Below are 19,497 nucleotides of genomic sequence, written 5' to 3'. Positions count from 1 at the left end.
AAAAACAAAATTTAAGAACTAGGGCTGAGGCTATAGCTCACTGATAAAATGCTTGTCTAGTATGTGCAACACCCTGTGTTTAATCCCCACTACAGCAGAAAACAAAAAGAAACTTCTACTTCATTAGGTACTTATTCTGAATAAGGTCAATAAAATCAAAACATTTACTCGTATGTCTAAACTACAATCTAGGTTTATATAATATAAATATATATGTATGTATGTGTGATATATAGTCCTTTATTACATCGAGTTTTACATATACTCATAAATATTTTCAGGGATAATAAGAGAGATGGCTTAGTAGGTAAAGGTGCTGCTGATAAGCCTTAAGATCTGAGTTGCGTCTTTTGAGAGCCACACGGTGGAAAGAAGAGAATCCTGAAATATTTCCTCTGAAATCAAGAAGCGCACGCAAGATAAAAACACCTAGTGCGCTTATAAATAAAAACAATATTTGTGACTGTATGGAAATAAAAATAATTTAAATAATACTGAGGGTGTCAGTAACTAAAGCTGTTCCAACTACCTGCCTAGCCAGAGGAGGTCCTCTCAACTCAGCGTCCTACACCTCTTCCCCTGGCAAGTTAGCGCGATGGGACTTCCCGGAAGTTAATCAGGCTGAAACCAACACGTGACCAGGGTGGAGAACCGAGCTGGCGTCTGTATCTGTGACGCCATCTTGACGCGACTCTTCATGTCCTTGTAGTATTTTGGTTGTTCCCCCGAAGCTATGCCTAAAGTCGTGTCCCGGTCGGTGGTCTGCTCCGACACCCGGGACCGGGAGGAATACGATGACGGCGAGAAGCCCCTCCATGTCTACTACTGTTTGTGCGGCCAGATGGTCCTGGTGCTAGGTGAGTGGTGGGAAGCGGCGGTAGCAGCGAGATGCCGGGCTTTTTCTTTTTCTTTGAGACAAGATCTCATTGAGTTACTCAGGCCAATTTTGAATTCATTATATAGCTTAGACTGGCCTTGAATATGCTGTTCATCCTTCTGCATTACAGGCGTGCATTTACTACTCAGTTCTTGGAGGAGGAATAGTCCTGGTATAGGTAATGTGAAAGCGTAAAGAGCATCAAAAATCCTTGCGAAATTTCAGTAGTCCTTTGTGGCGAGAGCATGGGTTATTACGCTCAAAATATTTTCAATGACGAAATCTTTCTCCATTCCTTCAGATTGTCAGTTAGAGAAATTGCCCATGAGGCCCCGGGACCGGTCTCGCGTGATTGATGCTGCCAAACATGCCCATAAGTTTTGTAACACAGAAGACGAGGAGACTACCTATCTTCGGAGGTAGGGACTTGATGCTCTAGTTCACTGTGTTGAGGTCTGTTTCTGAAGAATGTAAATTATCCTGTGTGGTGTTAAGCAGCTTATACAGTTAGGCCTGATACTTTGACATTTGTGCTAGTATTCTAACTTATTTTAATGCAGCAAATTCTTTGTTGTGCTTTGTTGAAATGGTATTGAAATTGGGTTCTCTTGGCGTTTGATAGCTATGATGTGCCAATTACAGGTTTGAATGAGTTAGTACAACCTGTAACTTACATTGTTGTTTTGTTGTTGTTATCAGTATTATTTCCAGGGCTGGGAATGGAACCAAGGGCCAAGTCTTGCTGGGTGAGCACTCTCCCAACAGAATTACATCCCCAGATTATAATCTTATGCATGCCATGTGCCAGGTACTGAGCTAACTACCAAATCTGTGAATGAATAAGTTACAGTCTTTTTAAAAAGAAATTGGTGAGGAAACAGCCTCTTAAAAAAAATTATTTATTGTGAATACAATCTTCTGCCTGCATGTACACTTACATACCAGAAGAGGGCACCAGATCTCATTATAGATGGTTGTGAGCCACCATGTGGTTTCTGGGAATTGAACTCAGGACCTTTGGAAGAGGAACCAGTGTTCTTAACCTCTGAGACATCTCTCCAGACTGGAAACAGCTTCTTATTGTGATAGAAAGAAATTCTGGTGCTGTGAAAAAGGTTATAGCTGGGAGAGGTTTATTTTAATGTGCTGTGGTCAGGAAAGACTCTGAAAAATAATGAAATTTGTGCTTGGCTTGAACTAAGACTTCACCAGTTCTTGGAGGAGGATGAGGAGCAGTCCAGGTACAGGGAATCTGGAAGCAATAGAGCATTAAATATGATGTCCTTGGGAAATTTCAATAGTCTTTTGTGGCCAGAGCATAGATTACTGATTTACAGAAAAGGCTTCGTACGTTCTGTGGTGAGGGCAGTGAAATGCTATTTCTTTGTGTGTATTTATGTTGGGGGGGTATTACACATGTGTGTGTTTGTGTGTGTGTGTGTGTGTGTGTGTGTGTGTGCGCACACATGCTTGCCAGAGGACAACCTTGGGTGTCATTCCTGAGTGCCTTCCACTCTTTTTTAAAGATTTATTTACTGATTATATATACAGTGTTCTGCCTGCCTGTACATATGCACACCAGCTCTCATTATAGATGGTTGTGAGCCACCATGTGGTTGCTGGGAATTCAACTCAGGACCTTTGGAAGAACAGACAGTGCTCTTAATCTCTGAGCCATCTCTCCAGCCCTAACCCATTGTATTTAAAGAAAGTTTTGGTGGTGGTGGCACACGCCTTTAGTCCCAGCACTCATGAGGCAGAGGTATGGGGATCTCTGAGGATCTCTGAGTTTGAGACCCAGTGTGGTCTACAGAGTGAGTTCTAGGATAGCCAGGGATACACAGAGAAACCCTATCTCAAAAAATAATAATAATAATAATAATTGTCTCTCTTACTGGCCTACTTAGAATTTGCTAAGTAGTTTACATTGGCTGGCTAGTGAGTCAAATGGAACTGCCTGACTCAGTGCTGGCATTACAAGGACACCACCAAACCTAACATTTAGCTAGGTTCCAAGTGATGAAACTCAAGTCCTTCTGCTTGCTTGCAGTGTGTGTGTGTGTGTGTGTGTGTGTGTGTGTGTGTGTGTGTGTATGTGTGTGTGTGTGTGTGTGTGTGTGCGCGCGCGCGCACGCATGTGCTGTGTTCCTGTGAGTGCAGGTACCTATAGAGGTAAGGAGAAGATGTTTGATCTTCTAGACCCAGAGTTCCTGGTGGTGGTTGTCAACCACCTAATGAGGGCTCTGGGAACCAAACTTGGTTCTTCTGCAAGAGCAATGTGCTCTTAGTCACTGAACCATCTCTCTAGGGCCATGATTTTCATTCTATAAGGAGAGGGTGATATTGTTAGATATGTTTCTTTCTAAATTGAGGAATCCTTGGTGTATATGAGTAATTAAAATGAGGGAGAATAAAGTTACATAGAGCAAAGGATAAGGCTATAACTCAGTTAGTTGGTGGAGTATTTGTAATCCTTGGTACTACACATGGCAGAGATGGTAATACACACTTGTAATCCCAGCTCTAGAGAGAGAGAGGCAGAAGGATTAAAAGTTCAAAGTCATCATCAGCTATATATAGTCCAGGCTTACATGAGACCCTTTATATGCATTAAAGATAAAGCAGATAGGAGAGAAAGAAAAGGACTGAAGATTTGCAAAGTAGACAAAAGAATTGGACAGAATCAGGAGAACCTAATAATGCAGAGAATAAGAAAGAAAAGAGGGGCTGGAGTGATGGCTGATGTCAGAACACTGTGTCAGAGGATCACTGGTGTCAGAGGATTGAGGTTCAATTTCCAGCAACCACATGACAGCTCACAACTGTCTTTAACGCCAGTTCCTGGGGATGCGATGTGCTCTTTTACAGATATATAGAGGTGAAGCACCATTACATACACATACACACACCGTTTTTATAAAAAGAGGACAGCTGTTGGTCCATGTTGGACCATGTTGGTCCCAGGGACAGAACTTGGGTTGTCAAGTTTGGTGTCAGATGCTTTACTCCCTCAGCCATGTCTTTTACTCTCTTCTCAATTTTTTCCCAGCTATCCTTAGTGTTCCTTGGCTTATCAGTGCATCACTCCATTATCTGCCTGTACAATCTTGTGGCTTTTTTTCTGTGCCTTTTCATTTTTAGAAATTTTATTTTCAATGTGAATGTTTTGCCTGCATGTATGTTTGTGTGTCTTGTGCCCAAGGAGGGGAGAAAAGGGCATTGAATACCCTGGACCTGGAATTAAAGAGGCTTGTGAGTTGCCATGTGGGTGCTGGGAATAGAACCCTATTCCCATGGAATCAAAGTGTGCTCTTAACCTTTGAGCTATCTCCCCAGTCCCTCTTCTCTTATTTGAACATTTTTGTTGTTGTTGTTGCTTTATTTAGTTATATTTGGACAGTCTCTCGTGTAGCATAGGCCTTGAATGAGACACTTAGTGGAAAATGACCTTAATTCCTGATCCTCCTACTTATACCTCCTAGGTGTTTGGATTACATGTGTCACTTTGTCCTATGCTTTATCTTCCTCCATTATTTAGGTTACTGGTTTTGAAAATTATCAACTATCTTTAGGATCACTATAATAATTACATATAATATTTATAGAACATTCTGTATATAATAGTATATATGTTAATGTGTATTATTCAGTTAGTACAGAAAGTAATTTAATACAACTGGGCTTCAGTATCCTGTGACATAATAAACCTAGTCAAGAAAACTACTGGGTGACCTGGAAATCCAATCAGCCTTACCATTAGGGTGACTCAGCCTCAGGCCTAGCCTTACTTAATGGCAAGTAGTACCTTACTTAATGGCAGGGCCTAGGCCAGGGGCTTGTAGACAAGCCACTCTTAGGGCTCACAGCTCTTTGTTTTCATTTTTTTTTTTTGTATTTTTTTTTTTTTTGAGACAGGGTCTCCCTATGCTGGCTGTCCTTCAACTCAATTTTCCCATCTAGTGGGCTTACAGGCAAGTGCCACCACACCCAGCTATGTCATTCTTTTTCATTCTAGAATTTCTATGTTAGCTAATTTATTGGTATGTAATTACTCATAGAATAACCTAGCGGTGTTTTTATGTCTATGATATAAATAGGAAGTCCTTGATTTTTAAGTCCTAATAACATCAGATATTAATTCTCTCTATATAATAATTCCATGAATACACTATGCATGTATGGAGTATTTCCTTTGGATGACATCCCATTTTCTATCAAGACCATGGCAGGAGCATCACCTCTTTATGAAGTTTTTGTGACTTCCTCCAACAGAGTATGGAGCTACCACTTCTGCTGCCATTACAGATTCCTCCATCTAAGAACTTCACTTTGTCAGCCAGATTTGATGACTGGAAACTGTTATCCTAGTATGTGGGAGTCCAAAGGAAGAGACTTGCTTGAGTTTAAAGCCAGTCTGGGCTACATTAGGCAAACTCCAGATCATCCTAGGGGACTTCAATAGGATCTTATCTTGTACATCTTCTGTGTGTCGAGTACTTTTAATTTTATGTGTATGGTATTTTGTCTTCATGTATGTTTGTTTAACTATCTGTATACCTTGTGCCTGCAGAGGCCAGAAGAGGGCATTGGATCCGTGGAACTGGAGTTACAGACAGTTGTGAACTATCGTGCTAAGAATTGAACCTAGACCCTTTGGAAAAACAGCCAGTGCTCTTAACTGCTGAGCCCTCTCTCTAGCCCCTATATGTTGGGCTTGGCTCAGCTCTGGTGAGAAAACAGAATCAGTCTCATCTCAGGGAATAGAATGATGGAAAATTAACAAGTAGAAAAATCAAGTTATTATGATATTTAAAAGCCATATGAATGAAACAAGTGGTTGGTAAGGAGAGTCACATGAGAACTTAGTGAAGGTGGTCCGGGAAAGGCCTCTGACTAGGTTACTTATGAAGTGGCATCAAAGTAGATGAGGACAACCACACCAGTGAAATAAGCAGAACATTCCAGGCAGAGGGATAGACATGTGTGTATAAACTGCCAGCTGTGTGAAAGTACATGTTCTTTTCAAAGAACTGAAACAGGAAGAGGAGTGATTTGGCCAGTGTATATGAGAGGCAGACAATGTGTATAAGATGCTGTGGGACCCAGTTATGTTCTTAGGTGGTGCCTGGTAAGGAGTCTGGATTTTATTCTGTAAAGGAAGGATGCTTCTGCCTCTGTTTGAGAGCGAGTTGGAGGAAAAAAAACAGATTGGCAACAGATTCTAGAATAAGTTGTTAGGATGTTTTATTTCAGGTAGGAAATCAAAGTTGTGTATTATATGGCAGAGAGTGAGAGCAAGAGAGAGAAATTGACTGTAGTGACTATAGAATGATCTAAATATTTCCATGTGTTCAAAACAAAAAAAAAATCAAAGACAAATGACAAACTGAGAAAGAAATACTTGCAGGGCCCATTAATAGTGCAAGCATCTTTAATGTAAAAGAAAAAGGTGACTGAAAAAATATGAGCTAATGGTTTACCAAAAATATATAAATGGCTGTCATACTGGTGCTAAGATGTATAGCTTCAGGGGTTTTTGTTTGTTTGTTTGTTTGTTTGTTTTATTTTTTTGTTTTTTTAAGAAATTAAATTTTGGAGGTCCCATTTTCTTTTCTCTTTGTTTCTGAGATGAGTCTTGCTATGTTACCCAGGTGTCTCAAACTGTGATCCTCTTGCCCCAGCCTTCTGAGTAGCCATGATTATAGGTACATGCTATAGCACCTTTGCAGATTTAATTTTTCACATATAAACTTGACCAGGTTGCAGTTAAATAGCATACATCAATGAGACAGTAGAGAAACAGAACTTTTAATACATTGCTGCTAGTATAAACTGGTGCAAGTTTTCTAGAGAAAATTTTCATAGTGTGGTGGTTTGAATGAGAATGGCCCCATAGCCTTGTGTATTTGAATGCTTGGTTTTCCATTGGTGGACTGTTGGGAAGGATTAGGAGTTGTGACCTTGTTGGAGGACATATGTCACCTGGGGGTGAGCTTTGACTTATGACCAGGTCCAGATTATTTATAATACCTAGTCCAATGTAAATACTATGAAATAGTACGTATTACTTAGGGGATAATGGCAAGAAAATATGTGTATTTTCAGTACAAATGCAACTTTGTGGGGTATGTGTATGTGTAATATGCACATAGGTGATTAGGTATATATGTACATTCAGAGTCTAGATTGGAATGTTGGGCTGTTTTCCTCTGTCACTCTCCATTTCATTCCCTTGAGAAAGGGTCTCTCACTGAATTAGAACTTTGTCATTTCTACTAGGCTGACTTGCCAGTAAGCTCTCAGGATCTGCCTATCTCAACCCCCCCAATCCTGGGGTTATAGGCATGTATAACCATGCTTGACTTTTATGTGGATGCTGGGGATTCTAACTTGAGTCCTTGTTTTGGCAGAGCAAGCACTCTTACTCATTGAATCATCTCCCCAGCCCTGATACAATTTTGTCTAATATTTTCTATCCGTGGTTGGTGGAATTTACAGATTCAGAACCATGGATACAAAGAGCTGGCGATGTAATTGGTTGCTTGCTACATTGTAGTTATTATTGTTGATACTATGAGTCCAGCCTCTCATCTGACTATTAATATTGCTACCCTTTCCTCTGCTCAGCTAGCATGGTACCTGACCGCTATTAGTTGCTCAGTACATGCTTGTGAAAGAAGGAATGCACACTAGAGTTGTACGTGCTGAGTTAATACATGCTTCATGAGCCAGTAGGTCTACAAAATGATGAACTTATGAACTTTTAGCATGAATTTTTATAAGTGGTAAATGAAGAGAAGAAATTAATTAGGAGGTTAATTGGATATGAGATTTGCTCTTAATTTTTTATTTTTAACTTCCATTTTCTGTGCAGAACTGATGGCGTTGAACGTCAATACAGGAAAAAGTGTGCAAAGTAAGTATCAACAGTGGGTTTTTCTGAGTGTAGGTAAGTAAAAGCATAATGTGTTAGGAAAATAAGTTTCTCTTTGGCCTCAGTAATCCCAAAGGCCTTCAAACCAAATGCTTATATGCTTCCCAAAAACTCTAGGTCAGTTCCATCCCTGACCAGCTGATTACAAAAGTGAGGAAAATAAGGGCCTTTTTTTTTTTTTCTTTTTGAGGCAGAGTCTTGATATGAAGTTTAGGCTTGAGCTTTGGATCCTTTACCCTAGCCTCCCAAGTACTGGAATAATAGGCTTGAGCCACCACACCAGGCAAAACTCCCTCACTCCCTTCCTTCTTTCTTTCTTTCTTTCTTTCTTTCTTTCTTTCTTTCTTTCTTTCCTTCCTTCCTTCCTTCCTTCCTTCCTTCCTTCCTTCCTTCCTTCCTTCCTTTCTTTTCTTTCTTGACAGGGTTTCCAGAAATTAAGATGAAATATGTAATAAAATTTACCCATTTAAATATTCAATTCAATGAGAAAATTTGATGACAGAAAAATATAGTTAAATAATGTGTAGCCTTGGTGGTCCCGGACTTACTTTGTAGACCAGGCTGCCCTCGAATTCACAGCAATCCGGTTGCCTCTGCCTCCTGAGTGCTGGGATTAAAGGCTTGAGCTACTGTGGCTGGCTTCTATAATATTTTCTACTACGTACAAATGCATATCTTTAATATCTGGTCTGTCTTTCTCTTTCCTCTCCTCTTCCTTTCCTTCTTCTGTCCCTCTTTCCCTTCCTGCCTACCTACTTGTCTTCCTTCCTTTCCTTCCGTACATGTAGGAACTGAAGGACAACTTTTGAAGGTTGTGTTGGGGATCAAATTCCTGTTGTCAGGCTTGGCAACTGGCTCCTTTAACCACTCAGCCACCACACTGGCCTCTATACCTACTTTTTTTTCCCTCAGTTTGATGTTTTAGAGATTCATCCAAGGTGTTATTCCAGCTGTTATTCTCCATGAGAAATGGGGGAGTAAATGCTTAATAAAATACATCAGGTACAAAGCAACATTTTACTTTTGTTGTGACAGAAAAAAAGTCACATTTTACGGATAAAATGTAGAACCCTGAAAAAACTGACATAATGCTGAAGTTCTCTTACAGTTCACTTTAAAACTGCAATTAAAAACGTACAGAAAAGAAAAGAAAAAAATTAACCCACAAAGCTTCTAAAAGAGGAACTCGCAGGTACTTCCTCCTTTGGAATGTTTAAAAAGTTAGCCTACTAAAGAAAACAGGTGACTTCTTGTGAAGGTTTTGGAGAAATATGTATCAGTTTGTTTCATTTGGGTATTCAATAATATCCTTGGTGATAATGCTAACTCCATGGCTTTTGACCCCAGAATTGACCCTGCTGCCACTGGTTGTTGCCCTGAGACTGATTTTTGTAATCATGATTGTTTCCTCATCCTCTGGTTATAGTTCCTTCTGTTGGGCATTCCACTTCTGTTATAATTCCCTCTGAATAACCACCTCTGCCAGGAAAAACAAGGCCACGAGGATATGGATAGCCAATTCTACCACTTCTACCACTGCCACCTCTATGTGGCATGTTGCCTCTCCTGTTATATCTGCCACAATTCCCAGGAGCTCTTTTTCTAAAATTGCCACCTCACCTTTTGAATCCTCCATGCCCTCTATGGCTACAAGAGCTGTTGAACTTGTTTTGCTACTCTTATTTTTATTGCTCTTCTTTGAGCCACTGTTTTCTTCATTTCTGATGGGAGTGCCTTTTTGCTTTCTTCTTTATATTACTCCAAAAGCAAGCTTGTGGGCTTCTTTCTTCTGAAGTTAAGTAAAAATAAAACGTACTCCCAAACAGCCAAACATGAAAAATCATGGTTGGAGTGAAAACAAAAACAAAAAAGTACGTGTATTTTACTTGAGATGCTGGAGGATAGAGCACTAAGCTACCTTTGTCAGGGTGAGGTTTCTTTTCATCTTAAGGACAGCATGTTCTGGTAGGTCTTTCTCCTCTACTTCTGCTTTCTTCTGTGTCCTCCGCTCATAGTCTTCATCTTTTAGGCAAACTACAACAGATTTTCACTGGAAGCCTGCAAACAGGCACATTTTTCTCCTCTGGGCAGCAGCAGACATATTTGTCTGGTCCAGAAAAAAATTTGCTTCTTGCAGGTAGCAATCTCAATAAACTTTCCAAGACACTCTGGGGCTGTCTGCAACAGTGTGTTCATTTTCCTGGTATCTGCCGTTTGCTTCTTAAAACCTACCACCATCATTTTGTCCACAATGGTATCTGTTCCAAGAATGTATACTTCCCAGGGTTTTCAGCTCCATGTTTAGTAATCCAGGTAGTTTTTCCAGCTCCTGGCAAGTCAATCATCATTACAGTTTCACAATCATTTTTTTTTTCAGGTTCCTTTGGCCCTCTAACTTGGTCCTCTAAGGGGACATTTTGGATAAAAGTACAGTCTTCAGGTATTGGAAAGTATGGCTTTTCCTTCTGACCAAAACTAAATTCAACTGCACAGTTATAGCAGAAAACATGTGAGAATAGTAGCCGGTCAGCAAGAACATCTTTACTGATCTTGAAGGCAACACCAAGATCTTGTTCGTTCTTTGCATAGGAGAGTTCGACTTCATCAGTTTCAAAGTTAGCAAAACGTATAATGTAACATCATTTTCTCGAACTTATTTCCATAATCTTCTGTCTGGCAGTTGCATTTTTTATTCCTTCCAGAGAATACCCATAGGAAAATTCTTCTTCACCAAGCAACATTCTACTTGTGGTTAGTCACTGGCCAATCTGAACTGTATGGAAAGCAATATCTTTTGTATATAAATGCCTTACTGGCATCTTCTGTTACCTTCATCTCAAAACAGACTTTGCCCTTTGACACAGCGTAAGATGCTTTTCCTCTTGCCCCAAGAAAAGCAAAACTCTCCGTAGTAAGAGAAGCACTGAGGAGGTCTCTTGGTATCTTAAAATGCAGATCACAATTATAAGTATCAAGACAAACCACTGTGTCATCGAAGTGTCTGTCTTCAACAAGTGGCTGAGGAGACTTGGCTCTGCTGTACTTATTTTCTTCAGTATACTCAAAATATCCTCGGCCATGATCTTGAGGTCTTTTAATACCTGTCTTTTTATCTCTGCCTTTCTGTTCTGTTTTGCCTGTCTCCTGTTGGCCCTCACTAAGAGTGAGGTGGGGCCACTGCTCCCCACCTTCTCTTGGACCCCTTGCCAGCCCTGAGCTGCTGGGCAGGGTGCTGCACCACCATCATCATCTGTTGGGACTACTGCTCGCTCGCGCCCTCCCCCTCCTGGAAGTCTTCACCATTCTCCTGATGCCTGTGGCCTCCTCCATCACACCGATGTTAGCTGCCCCCTTCTGCCCCATTCTCCTCACCCATATCCATCGTCCTCTTCGTCTTTGGTGCTGGCCTCGGTCTCCTGCTATAGGCCCCGGCCACATTGTCACCCAGGTAGAGGCTTCCTGGTCTCCATGGCTGGCTGGCCTCCTGCCTCATTGTCCAGAGTGGCCTGGAGTTGATCTGTGAGATTGTCCTTGAAGCCCTTGTCCAAGAGGCGATGCTTCTTGAGCTCCTCCTTCATCTCTGACACCTTCAGCTTCTTGACATTAACAGGCAAAGAACTCATGGTGAGGGCCTAGGTCTACCACTGGTTGCTAGTTGGCCCAGGCTGTGGCTGCTGCAGCTGGAGATGATTGAGTGCTGCTGCAGAGCAGACCCGACTGGTGTCAGATGGCATCAATTCCAAATGCATATCTTTTATACATGATCTGTCTTTCTCTTTCTTCTCTTCCCTCCCTGCCTGCCTTCCTTCCATACATGTAGGGATTGAAGGATAACTTTTGAAAGGTCTCACCTTCTCCCATGTGGGTGTTGGGGATCAAACTTACATTGTCAGGCTTGACAATTGACTCCTTTAACTACTCAGCTACCTCACTGGCCTCTGTACCTTTTTTTTCTCAGTTTGATGTTTTAGAGATTCATCCAAGGTGTTATGTGTATCAATTATTTATTTCTCTTTATTGCTAAGGATGCCATCCTATTAGTTCATTTACTCATTCACAGTGTTCTTTACTTTTGAGTATACTGCTGTATTAGTTTGTTTACCCTTTCAAAGTGAATTTGAGTTGTTTCCAGCTTGGGCTACTTACTGGTAAGTAACATTGCTCTGAGGATTCTAGATAGGTCTTGTTGTGGGCATATATTTTCTTTCAGAGTGGAATTGGCTGAGTCATAACAGAAAATGTGACACAATATCTTTTTTGCCCCAGGTTTATGTAAAAAAATGTGTTATGTGGGCTGTAAAGCTAAGAATCTTTTTTTTTTTTGTCTCTGTGTAACAGCCCTGGCTGGCCTGGACTCACTTTGTAGACCAGGATGCCCTTGAACTCACAGACATCCACCTGCCTCTGCCTCCGAAAGTGCTGGGATTAAAGGTGTACGCCACCATGCCCAGCTAAAGCTAAGAATCTTAAAGGATGTTGTTTAAAGCAAATTTTTTCCAGCTTTAAGGTATTAATAATAAGAATGTTAGTGAGTTCAGTTTTTGTTGTTGTGGTTTTCAGAAAGGATCTATCTCTCTGTGTAGCCCTGGCTGTCCTCGAACTTACTGCATACTCCAGGCTGGCCTCGAACTCACAGAGCTCCACCTGCCTCTGCCTCCAGTGTGCTAGTATGAAAAGCCAGCCATTGTGCCTGGTAGTTAAATTTAATCTTGATGGAAGAATAATTGTGTTTTGGCCCTCAGAAGACTCAGTGTAATAGCATTGAAGCAGAGGAAAGTAAGTAGAATATAGGAGGGCATTTGAGTTCCTAGCCATACTGGATTCATGAAGCTGGTTTTTATCATATCTTGTAGGTCTAGTTTTTAGCTTAGAAATGTAATGAAAGAAAGTGTAATGCTAAAGAAAGTGGCAGCTGTACAGGATTTGGTTTGCCAAATACTGCAGCGGCTACACTTTTTCTGTTCCCTTTTTCTTGATGCTGTAACATGAAACAGCAAAGTGGACAGAATGTGAAAACCAGTGCTAAAAAGCCTGGAAAGAATGGTAGCAGTTTTTTACTACAAAGCCAATAGCAGCATTAACTAGCTTTCCATAAACTTTGTCTAATGTCAGTAATTACATGTGATGTAGATGAAAATTGCAGAGTATCAGGCCTCACTCACCACCACCCCCAACACACATTTGCCAAACCAGGATATTCTGGAGAGACCTAGGTATCTGATCAGAAATTTCAACATGCATCTTAATTGAGTCTTATCAAGTTTTGTTTTGTTTTGGTAGTGGTGGGAAAGGTAAACATTTTATGCCACAGACAAAACTGTTCTCAGAAACTGAGTCTAGTTTTGCAAGCTTTGGAGATGTAGAATTAGAGGCCTCCCAGAGATTCACTCTGCCATTTTCAGGTGTGGACTGCCACTCTTCTACCAGTCCCAGCCAAAGAATGCGCCTGTGACCTTCATTGTGGATGGAGCAGTAGTGAAATTTGGCCAAGGCTTTGGGAAAACCAATATATATACTCAGAAACAAGAGCCTCCTAAGAAGGTAAATATCATCATAGGACACAGACTGATTAATATAACTACACATTATCCCCAAATTTAATTAGTGCCGGGGATCAAACCCAAGACTTGTACATATAAGGTAAGCATCACTGAGCTGTAGCACCACCCCCTAATTTTTTAAAGAAGGGTATAAGACCCAAGAAATTTCCATTTATAGATGAAATATTTATTAAGAACATGCATTGTTGTGTACAAGCAGATGTTATACAGCTGTAATGGTTACTTGCCTTATAAACGTTAGTCTCGTAAGGTTAGAAATTGTGTAATTTTTATTTTCCTTTTATTCAGTCTTTTTTTTTTTATTTTTAGAGTGGGAACAACCAAATCCTCAGTGAATTAGACTGATTTTTATCATTCCAATTTTAGTATATGTGCTGCCGAAGCAAGCACTAGACTGATTTTTAAATATACTTAAACGCCCTCAATAGTGGGCTGGAGGGATGGCTCAGCCATTAAAGGCTGGGCTGTCAACCAAAAATAAGAAAGTTTGCTTCTCAGCACTGATGGTTCTTTCTCCAGCTACTTTTGGGACACACATTATATCCTAGCACTCCAGAGGTAGAAGTAGACAGATCTCTGATTTCCAGGCCAGCCTGGTCTACTTGAGTGAGTTCCAGGACAGCAAGGGCTTCAGAGAGAAACTGTCTCAAAAAAACAACAAGAACAAAAACAAAAACAATCCTCAATAGCAATGGTTCAAAACATTTATATTTAGGTAGTTAGCCTGTCCTCAAGAGGCAGTTATTCTCACACTCCGCCTGTACACAGACATGCACACAAATACACTTGTACACACAGCTCATGAATCCTTTTGGGGTGAACTTAGCTTGATGCCTCTTAACTATTATAGGTTATGATGACCAAACGGACTAAAGACATGGGCAAGTTCAGCTCTGTTACTGTGTCTACCATTGATGAAGAAGAAGAAGAGATAGAGGCTGTAAGTGCTTCTGCTTTCAGGGGAAATGGAGTCAGAGGTTGGGGGTAAGGTGACTCCAGGGCCACAGATCCCTTGCAGAGCAGAACATCATCAACCCAGCTTTCACACCCTGCTCTGCTAGTAGGAAGTTCTATACTATTGGGCTGGTTGGTACCTGTTTCCCTGAATGGAAGAGACATTTGTAAATGAGAGCAAGGAATTTGGATCCTCTCATCAGGATTCAGGCCTGAGAATTCAGGCCTATTATTTCATCTCTAGAGGCTTAGACAGGAGTATCTCAAGTTTGGGATTTACATGCACTACATAACAAGATTCTATCTCCAAAACAAACAAATAATAAATAAATGAGGTACTGGAGCAAATAATTTTCAGTCCCTTCCAGTCTGGCTCTGATGGCCTGAGTATGCCATAGCAGTACCAGCAGTTACTTTTCTGGTATTTCAGTCAAATGTTTTTTTACGAAGGCTTGTTATCAAATGATCACCATGGAAACCTGAACTCTTAAGGGTTATTGAGAAGATGAAAAGTTCAAAGTATAGGAGTCCTGCTGTTTGAGTTACAATTCCTGGGCTTGAATAGTATAACTACTGAGGTCTTTGTTACAGTTTTTGATAAGTGCGTTGGTTTAAAGTCCTTTATTTTTCCTACAGAGGGAAGTTGCTGACTCCTATGCACAGAATGCCAAAGTGATTGAAAAACAGTTGGAACGCAAAGGCATGAGCAAGAGGCGACTACAAGAGCTGGTAAGCGGTATGGGGAGGAAGGCCCAACCTTCCTGTCTTGACTTTCTTGCTTTGAATGATTTTCAGAGGCAGAGGGAGCCTTTAAGAAGCTGTTGGGACGTACTAGTATGGTTGGCTGCCAGCAGATCATACCCGAAGCTCTGACGGTGTTGGTAAACCCTGCTCTACAATAGTACTAGAGTCTAAGGCCTAAATTAGAAATTTTACTTGATAGGCCTAAGTAGGATGATGTTTTACTCTGCTGCTTGTGCTCTAAGCTCAGGAGTTAAGGGACAGGGTTTTGAGTGTTCTCCAGGGTGTGACGGCATACAATTGTGCTACCTCAGTATACCTAAATTGGAGGTATCATTGCTTTTAAAGCCTTGTCCATGGGATTGACTTAGAGCACAGCACCTCTGTGTAGGGTGGGATCTACTTTCCTTTCTTTTTAAAAATTATTAATGAAATTTGTTCTTTTGTAATTTCATGTTGGGATATATACTATACAATCTGGTTGCTCTTACCCCTGCCCTTTTATCTTCCTCCCACTCTTGTTAACACCTAATTTCTTTGTGTTTTTTGGATAATAATGTTTAGATATTAATAGTTGCTTATTTCATTAACCTCAGAGATTAGTTCATTGATGCTGTATCAAAAACTATTTTTTTAGGTTAGCATGCAAAATAAAGAGTTTCATTATGGCATTTTCATAAATATATCACATTACTTTTGTTCTCATTCTTTCCCCATCCCACCACCCTTCCCATGTTCCTTGTCCCCTCTGATTGGTCTCCTTCCTTCTTCCACATAGTCTCCCCTCCTTTGCTTTTTTGTTCTTTCTGTCTCTATCTCTGTCTCTGTCTCTCTCTGAGACAGTATTAGTCCAGGCTTATCTTAAACTTGCTATGTAGCCAAGGCTGGCTTTGAACTCCTGATCCTCCTCTCTCTGGCTCCCTAGTTCTGTGATTACAGGTCTACACTCTGTTTCACCTTCTACTTTCTTATCACATGTATTCCATTATCCCTCCTCCCCCTTCATGATCCTCTTTCAAGATTCATGACCTATAACACACATACACATATGATTTTAAATTAGACTTCATGAAACAGAATTTTATGTTGATGGATAAGGATTCTAAAACCACTTTTGGTTTGTACACTGAGCAGTAAGGGAGAGTGGACAGTTAAAAATTTCATTATTATGATATATCAGGGCATACTTTTTTTCTTTCCAGGCTGAATTGGAAGCCAAGAAAGCAAAAATGAAGGGGACCCTGATTGACAACCAGTTCAAATAATCAAGATCTTTCTGAGTGCTGACTGGATGCCAACATTTAGATCAGGAAGAATAACTTCAAGATTTCATAGTCTAGTTTCTAATTATGTCCCAAGATAAAAGCATCCCATTGTTTTTCCTACATTGCTGTTCTTTTCTTTCATTCAAGTCCTTAACTCCATTTCACTTATTCTCTAAGAGATAGATTGTTTTCAAAATTTTTGTATATCTATGTTTTCTGTCTTTTTTGTCTTTGAGACAAGGTCTTGTTACATACCAGGGGCTGGCCTTGAACTTGTGATCCTCCTGTCTTAGTCTCTTCAGTGCTGTAATTACAGGACTGCACCACTGTGCCTGCTTGCTCTACCAGTCCTTGTTTCATTTGAAGTACATTACTTCTGCGAAGTATTTAGAGATAGTAAGTGTTTGAGTTCTCTTTTGTCTGAGGTAGATGCATTTTTTTTATTTCTTCCTCAAAATAATACAGTGTTTAAAGATCTTTATTTAATATGGTATGAGAAGAAAGTGGCAAAAATTAAGTTTAAAGTTAAAGCCAGGTGGATCCTTTTTAGAAACTCTGTCTCTGATCTTCGAACTGCTCTTAAAAATTGACCATAGTTTGAATATTTCTGTTATTGTCAGTAGAGATCAGGTAGAAATGCAAATCTGCAGAAGTATTTCTTTACTTAAAGTATTAGAGTTATAGGTGAACCATGCCATATCAGATTTCAGAATTAAAGACGGAAAAGCCATGTGGCTGGGGGTGTAGAGGAGTGCATGCTAGGCATGTGTGAGGACATCTCCAGCACAAAATAGATAAATGGGTAAATAAAAGAAAGCCAGATTGCAGATGCAGGGGTAGGGTAGCTCAGGTCTGAATTAAAATATGGCCTTGCTAAGTAACCCAAAGGAGTTAACCAGTCAGCTGGGAGAATACTCTGTATGAGTACACAGGAGGGGCCATAGTGGGTTCCATTATCTGTGGGCTGTCTTGTTTTACATTTTCTATGTGCAAAAGAGCATTTTAAGTGTGTCACTCTTGAATTATGTCAATATCCACGTAATTCTTCCCATAGTCTTATCTTACCTGAATTGCAAGACATGAGGAAGCATGGAGTGTGTTGCCCTCCTAGTGTTATCTATGACAGATTGCACTTTTTAATCATTCAAGGCTTGCCTATGAGGTGTTGCCAGGAAATAGTTTTCTTTACCATTTTTTTTTCTAATTTCTGTATTTTCAGGGGTAAGTAGGTTAGAGTAGAGGTACAATTGGGCTAGCAGAAACTGGGCTAAAGTGGATTGGGGACCCTGGGAATGCAAAGGGTGGGCCTATGTTGCCACCTGCCCAGTTATTCTGTGCAGCCAGGAGGGTCTTTCTATAGCTGATTCTTCCCCACCTCATTTCTTGTCCTAGTTGTGAGACAGAATTAACATTGTATGAATGACCAGCTATGTCCACCAGACAATGACCTCTACCTGTACCCCACGTATCTCTACATTCCTATGTGTATAGGTTGAATATACCTACACCACCTTGGAAATTTAGGTTCCTATTTTCTGGTGACAGCCTCTGATTTTTGCTAGCCTCATGTACTCACATCTTTGTAAAGCTTTCAAAGGTATGTTCTTAGGTTTGAGGGGTGATTATTTTGTTTGTAATAATGAAACATAATGATAATAATAGTAACATTAATACTCAGTAGTCTCCATTGAGTACTTGGTTATGGAAAGCACTTTAGAGGTATTAGTTTACTCTTAACAATACCTCCTTTGAGATAAATTAACTATTGTCATCACTGTTTTATAAATTAGTGCTCTGAAGCTCAGAATTTTCCTTCATCAAGGTTCACTAGCCAGTAACTGGTTAAGGTAGAACACTGACTTTAAGACTCAACCTCTTTACTATGCTGAACTGCTTCTCCTGTGGAATCATGTATAGTTCGATGCGAACATAATTTCATTTTGAAAAACTAAGTGAAGTATAATGTAAAAACTTTCAGATAGAGACCCCTAAAGCAATTCTGTAGTTATATTTCTACATATCTTCTGAAATACTTTCTCTTAGATAAATCTTAACCATTTCAATATCTGGCTCAAGTTACACATTTTGCTTCTTCTAAAGATTGTAAAACGTTATGTCATTAATACCAAGTAAATATGTACTTTATTGAAAGTTATTAAAACAATATGATGTACTTTCTCTATTATTAACTTCTAGCGTTTTTCTAGCAAATGTGTTTCGATGTTAATAAAAAGAGCCATATCGAAATTTTAGAAAGTCATACTCTCTTTTCTTCTTTTTACAAATGATCAACTGTGACAAAATTATGAAAATGTTGTGAAACATTCTTACTCTATTAGTTGGGAGCATTTGGAATTGTAACTGTCTTTTAAGAGAAATTAAAAATCTTTTTAAAGACTAACCTGTCTTGTTAAGGCTGCTGGCGTGTGCATATAATTCTAAGATGTATGAGAGTCAATCTATCGTAATATGAGGATCAAGCAAGACTATCTCAAAAAAATAAAATAAAAATATGATAGAATGGAATAAACTAAACCAGTTTGTTTTGATTATCTTAAGATTCATATTATCATGTACCATATTTTCTTAGTCTCCACTGATCTTTTCTCAGGAGTATCTACTGATTTTCATTTAATTTTCTAATGGCAGATGATGTTGAATATACTTCTTTTATTACAGTTTCTTTAAAAGGGTTATTATCTTAGCCATATTTTTTTGTTTTGAGATGGGGTCTCATGTAGCAGCTGGCTCTTTTTTTGTTTGTTTGTTTAGTTTTTTGAACCGAACCAGAATTTCATAGATCCCAGGCAGATTTCAAATTTCCTGTTTGCCTGAGGCTTACCTTGAACTCCTGATCCTTCTGTCCCTACCTCCTGAATGTTGGGATTATATACTTAATGGATTTTAGTTTTAGTGGGTTTTGTTTAGTTCTTCTTTTTTATATGCATGAGCATTTTGCCTGTATATATGTATGTGTATTGCATGTATGCCTGGTGCCTATAAAGGTCAGAAGAAGGCATGAGATTCCTGAACTTTATTTATGGGTGGATACTTGTAATGTAGCTCTGGCTGTCCTGGAACTAACTCACAATGTAGATCAGGATGGCCTAAAACGCAGTGATCTACCAGCTTCTACAACCCAAGGACTAGGATTGAAGGCATGTG

At 39.8% G+C, this 19,497-nt stretch overlaps 1 protein-coding gene and 1 pseudogene across 1 annotated transcript; one reads left to right on the top strand and one right to left on the bottom strand.

Moving 5' to 3' along the window:
* The first annotated feature begins 651 nt into the window (after positions 1-651).
* On the top strand, positions 652-18,733 carry Steep1 (STING1 ER exit protein 1). Its single transcript, XM_055619345.1, has 7 exons — positions 652-857; positions 1,179-1,296; positions 7,752-7,793; positions 13,214-13,352; positions 14,223-14,312; positions 14,963-15,055; positions 16,270-18,733. Exons 1-7 carry the CDS (start codon positions 734-736, stop codon positions 16,330-16,332), a joined length of 669 nt encoding a protein of 222 aa, XP_055475320.1. The 5' UTR covers positions 652-733; the 3' UTR covers positions 16,333-18,733.
* Positions 8,622-11,434, bottom strand: LOC129685837 (heterogeneous nuclear ribonucleoprotein U-like; annotated as a pseudogene).
* Positions 18,734-19,497: the final 764 nt, after the last annotated feature.

This window comes from Psammomys obesus, unplaced genomic scaffold (assembly GCF_907164565.1).
Source record: "Psammomys obesus unplaced genomic scaffold, mPsaObe1.curated_primary_1811, whole genome shotgun sequence".
Classification (NCBI taxonomy): domain Eukaryota; kingdom Metazoa; phylum Chordata; class Mammalia; order Rodentia; family Muridae; genus Psammomys; species Psammomys obesus.
This window is presented reverse-complemented; position numbering and strand designations above follow the sequence as displayed.

What these genes read in the sequence shown, in the direction of transcription:
- Steep1 (XM_055619345.1), top strand. Translation starts at nt 734, where the DNA reads ATGCCTAAAGTCGTGTCCCGGTCGGTGGTCTGCTCCGACACCCGGGAC. An exon ending in AAGAAGAAGAGATAGAGGCT is followed by an intron (nt 14,313 to 14,962) that starts GTAAGTGCTTCT and finishes TTTTTCCTACAG; the next exon opens with AGGGAAGTTGCTGACTCCTA. An exon ending in AGAGGCGACTACAAGAGCTG is followed by an intron (nt 15,056 to 16,269) that starts GTAAGCGGTATG and finishes TTTTCTTTCCAG; the next exon opens with GCTGAATTGGAAGCCAAGAA.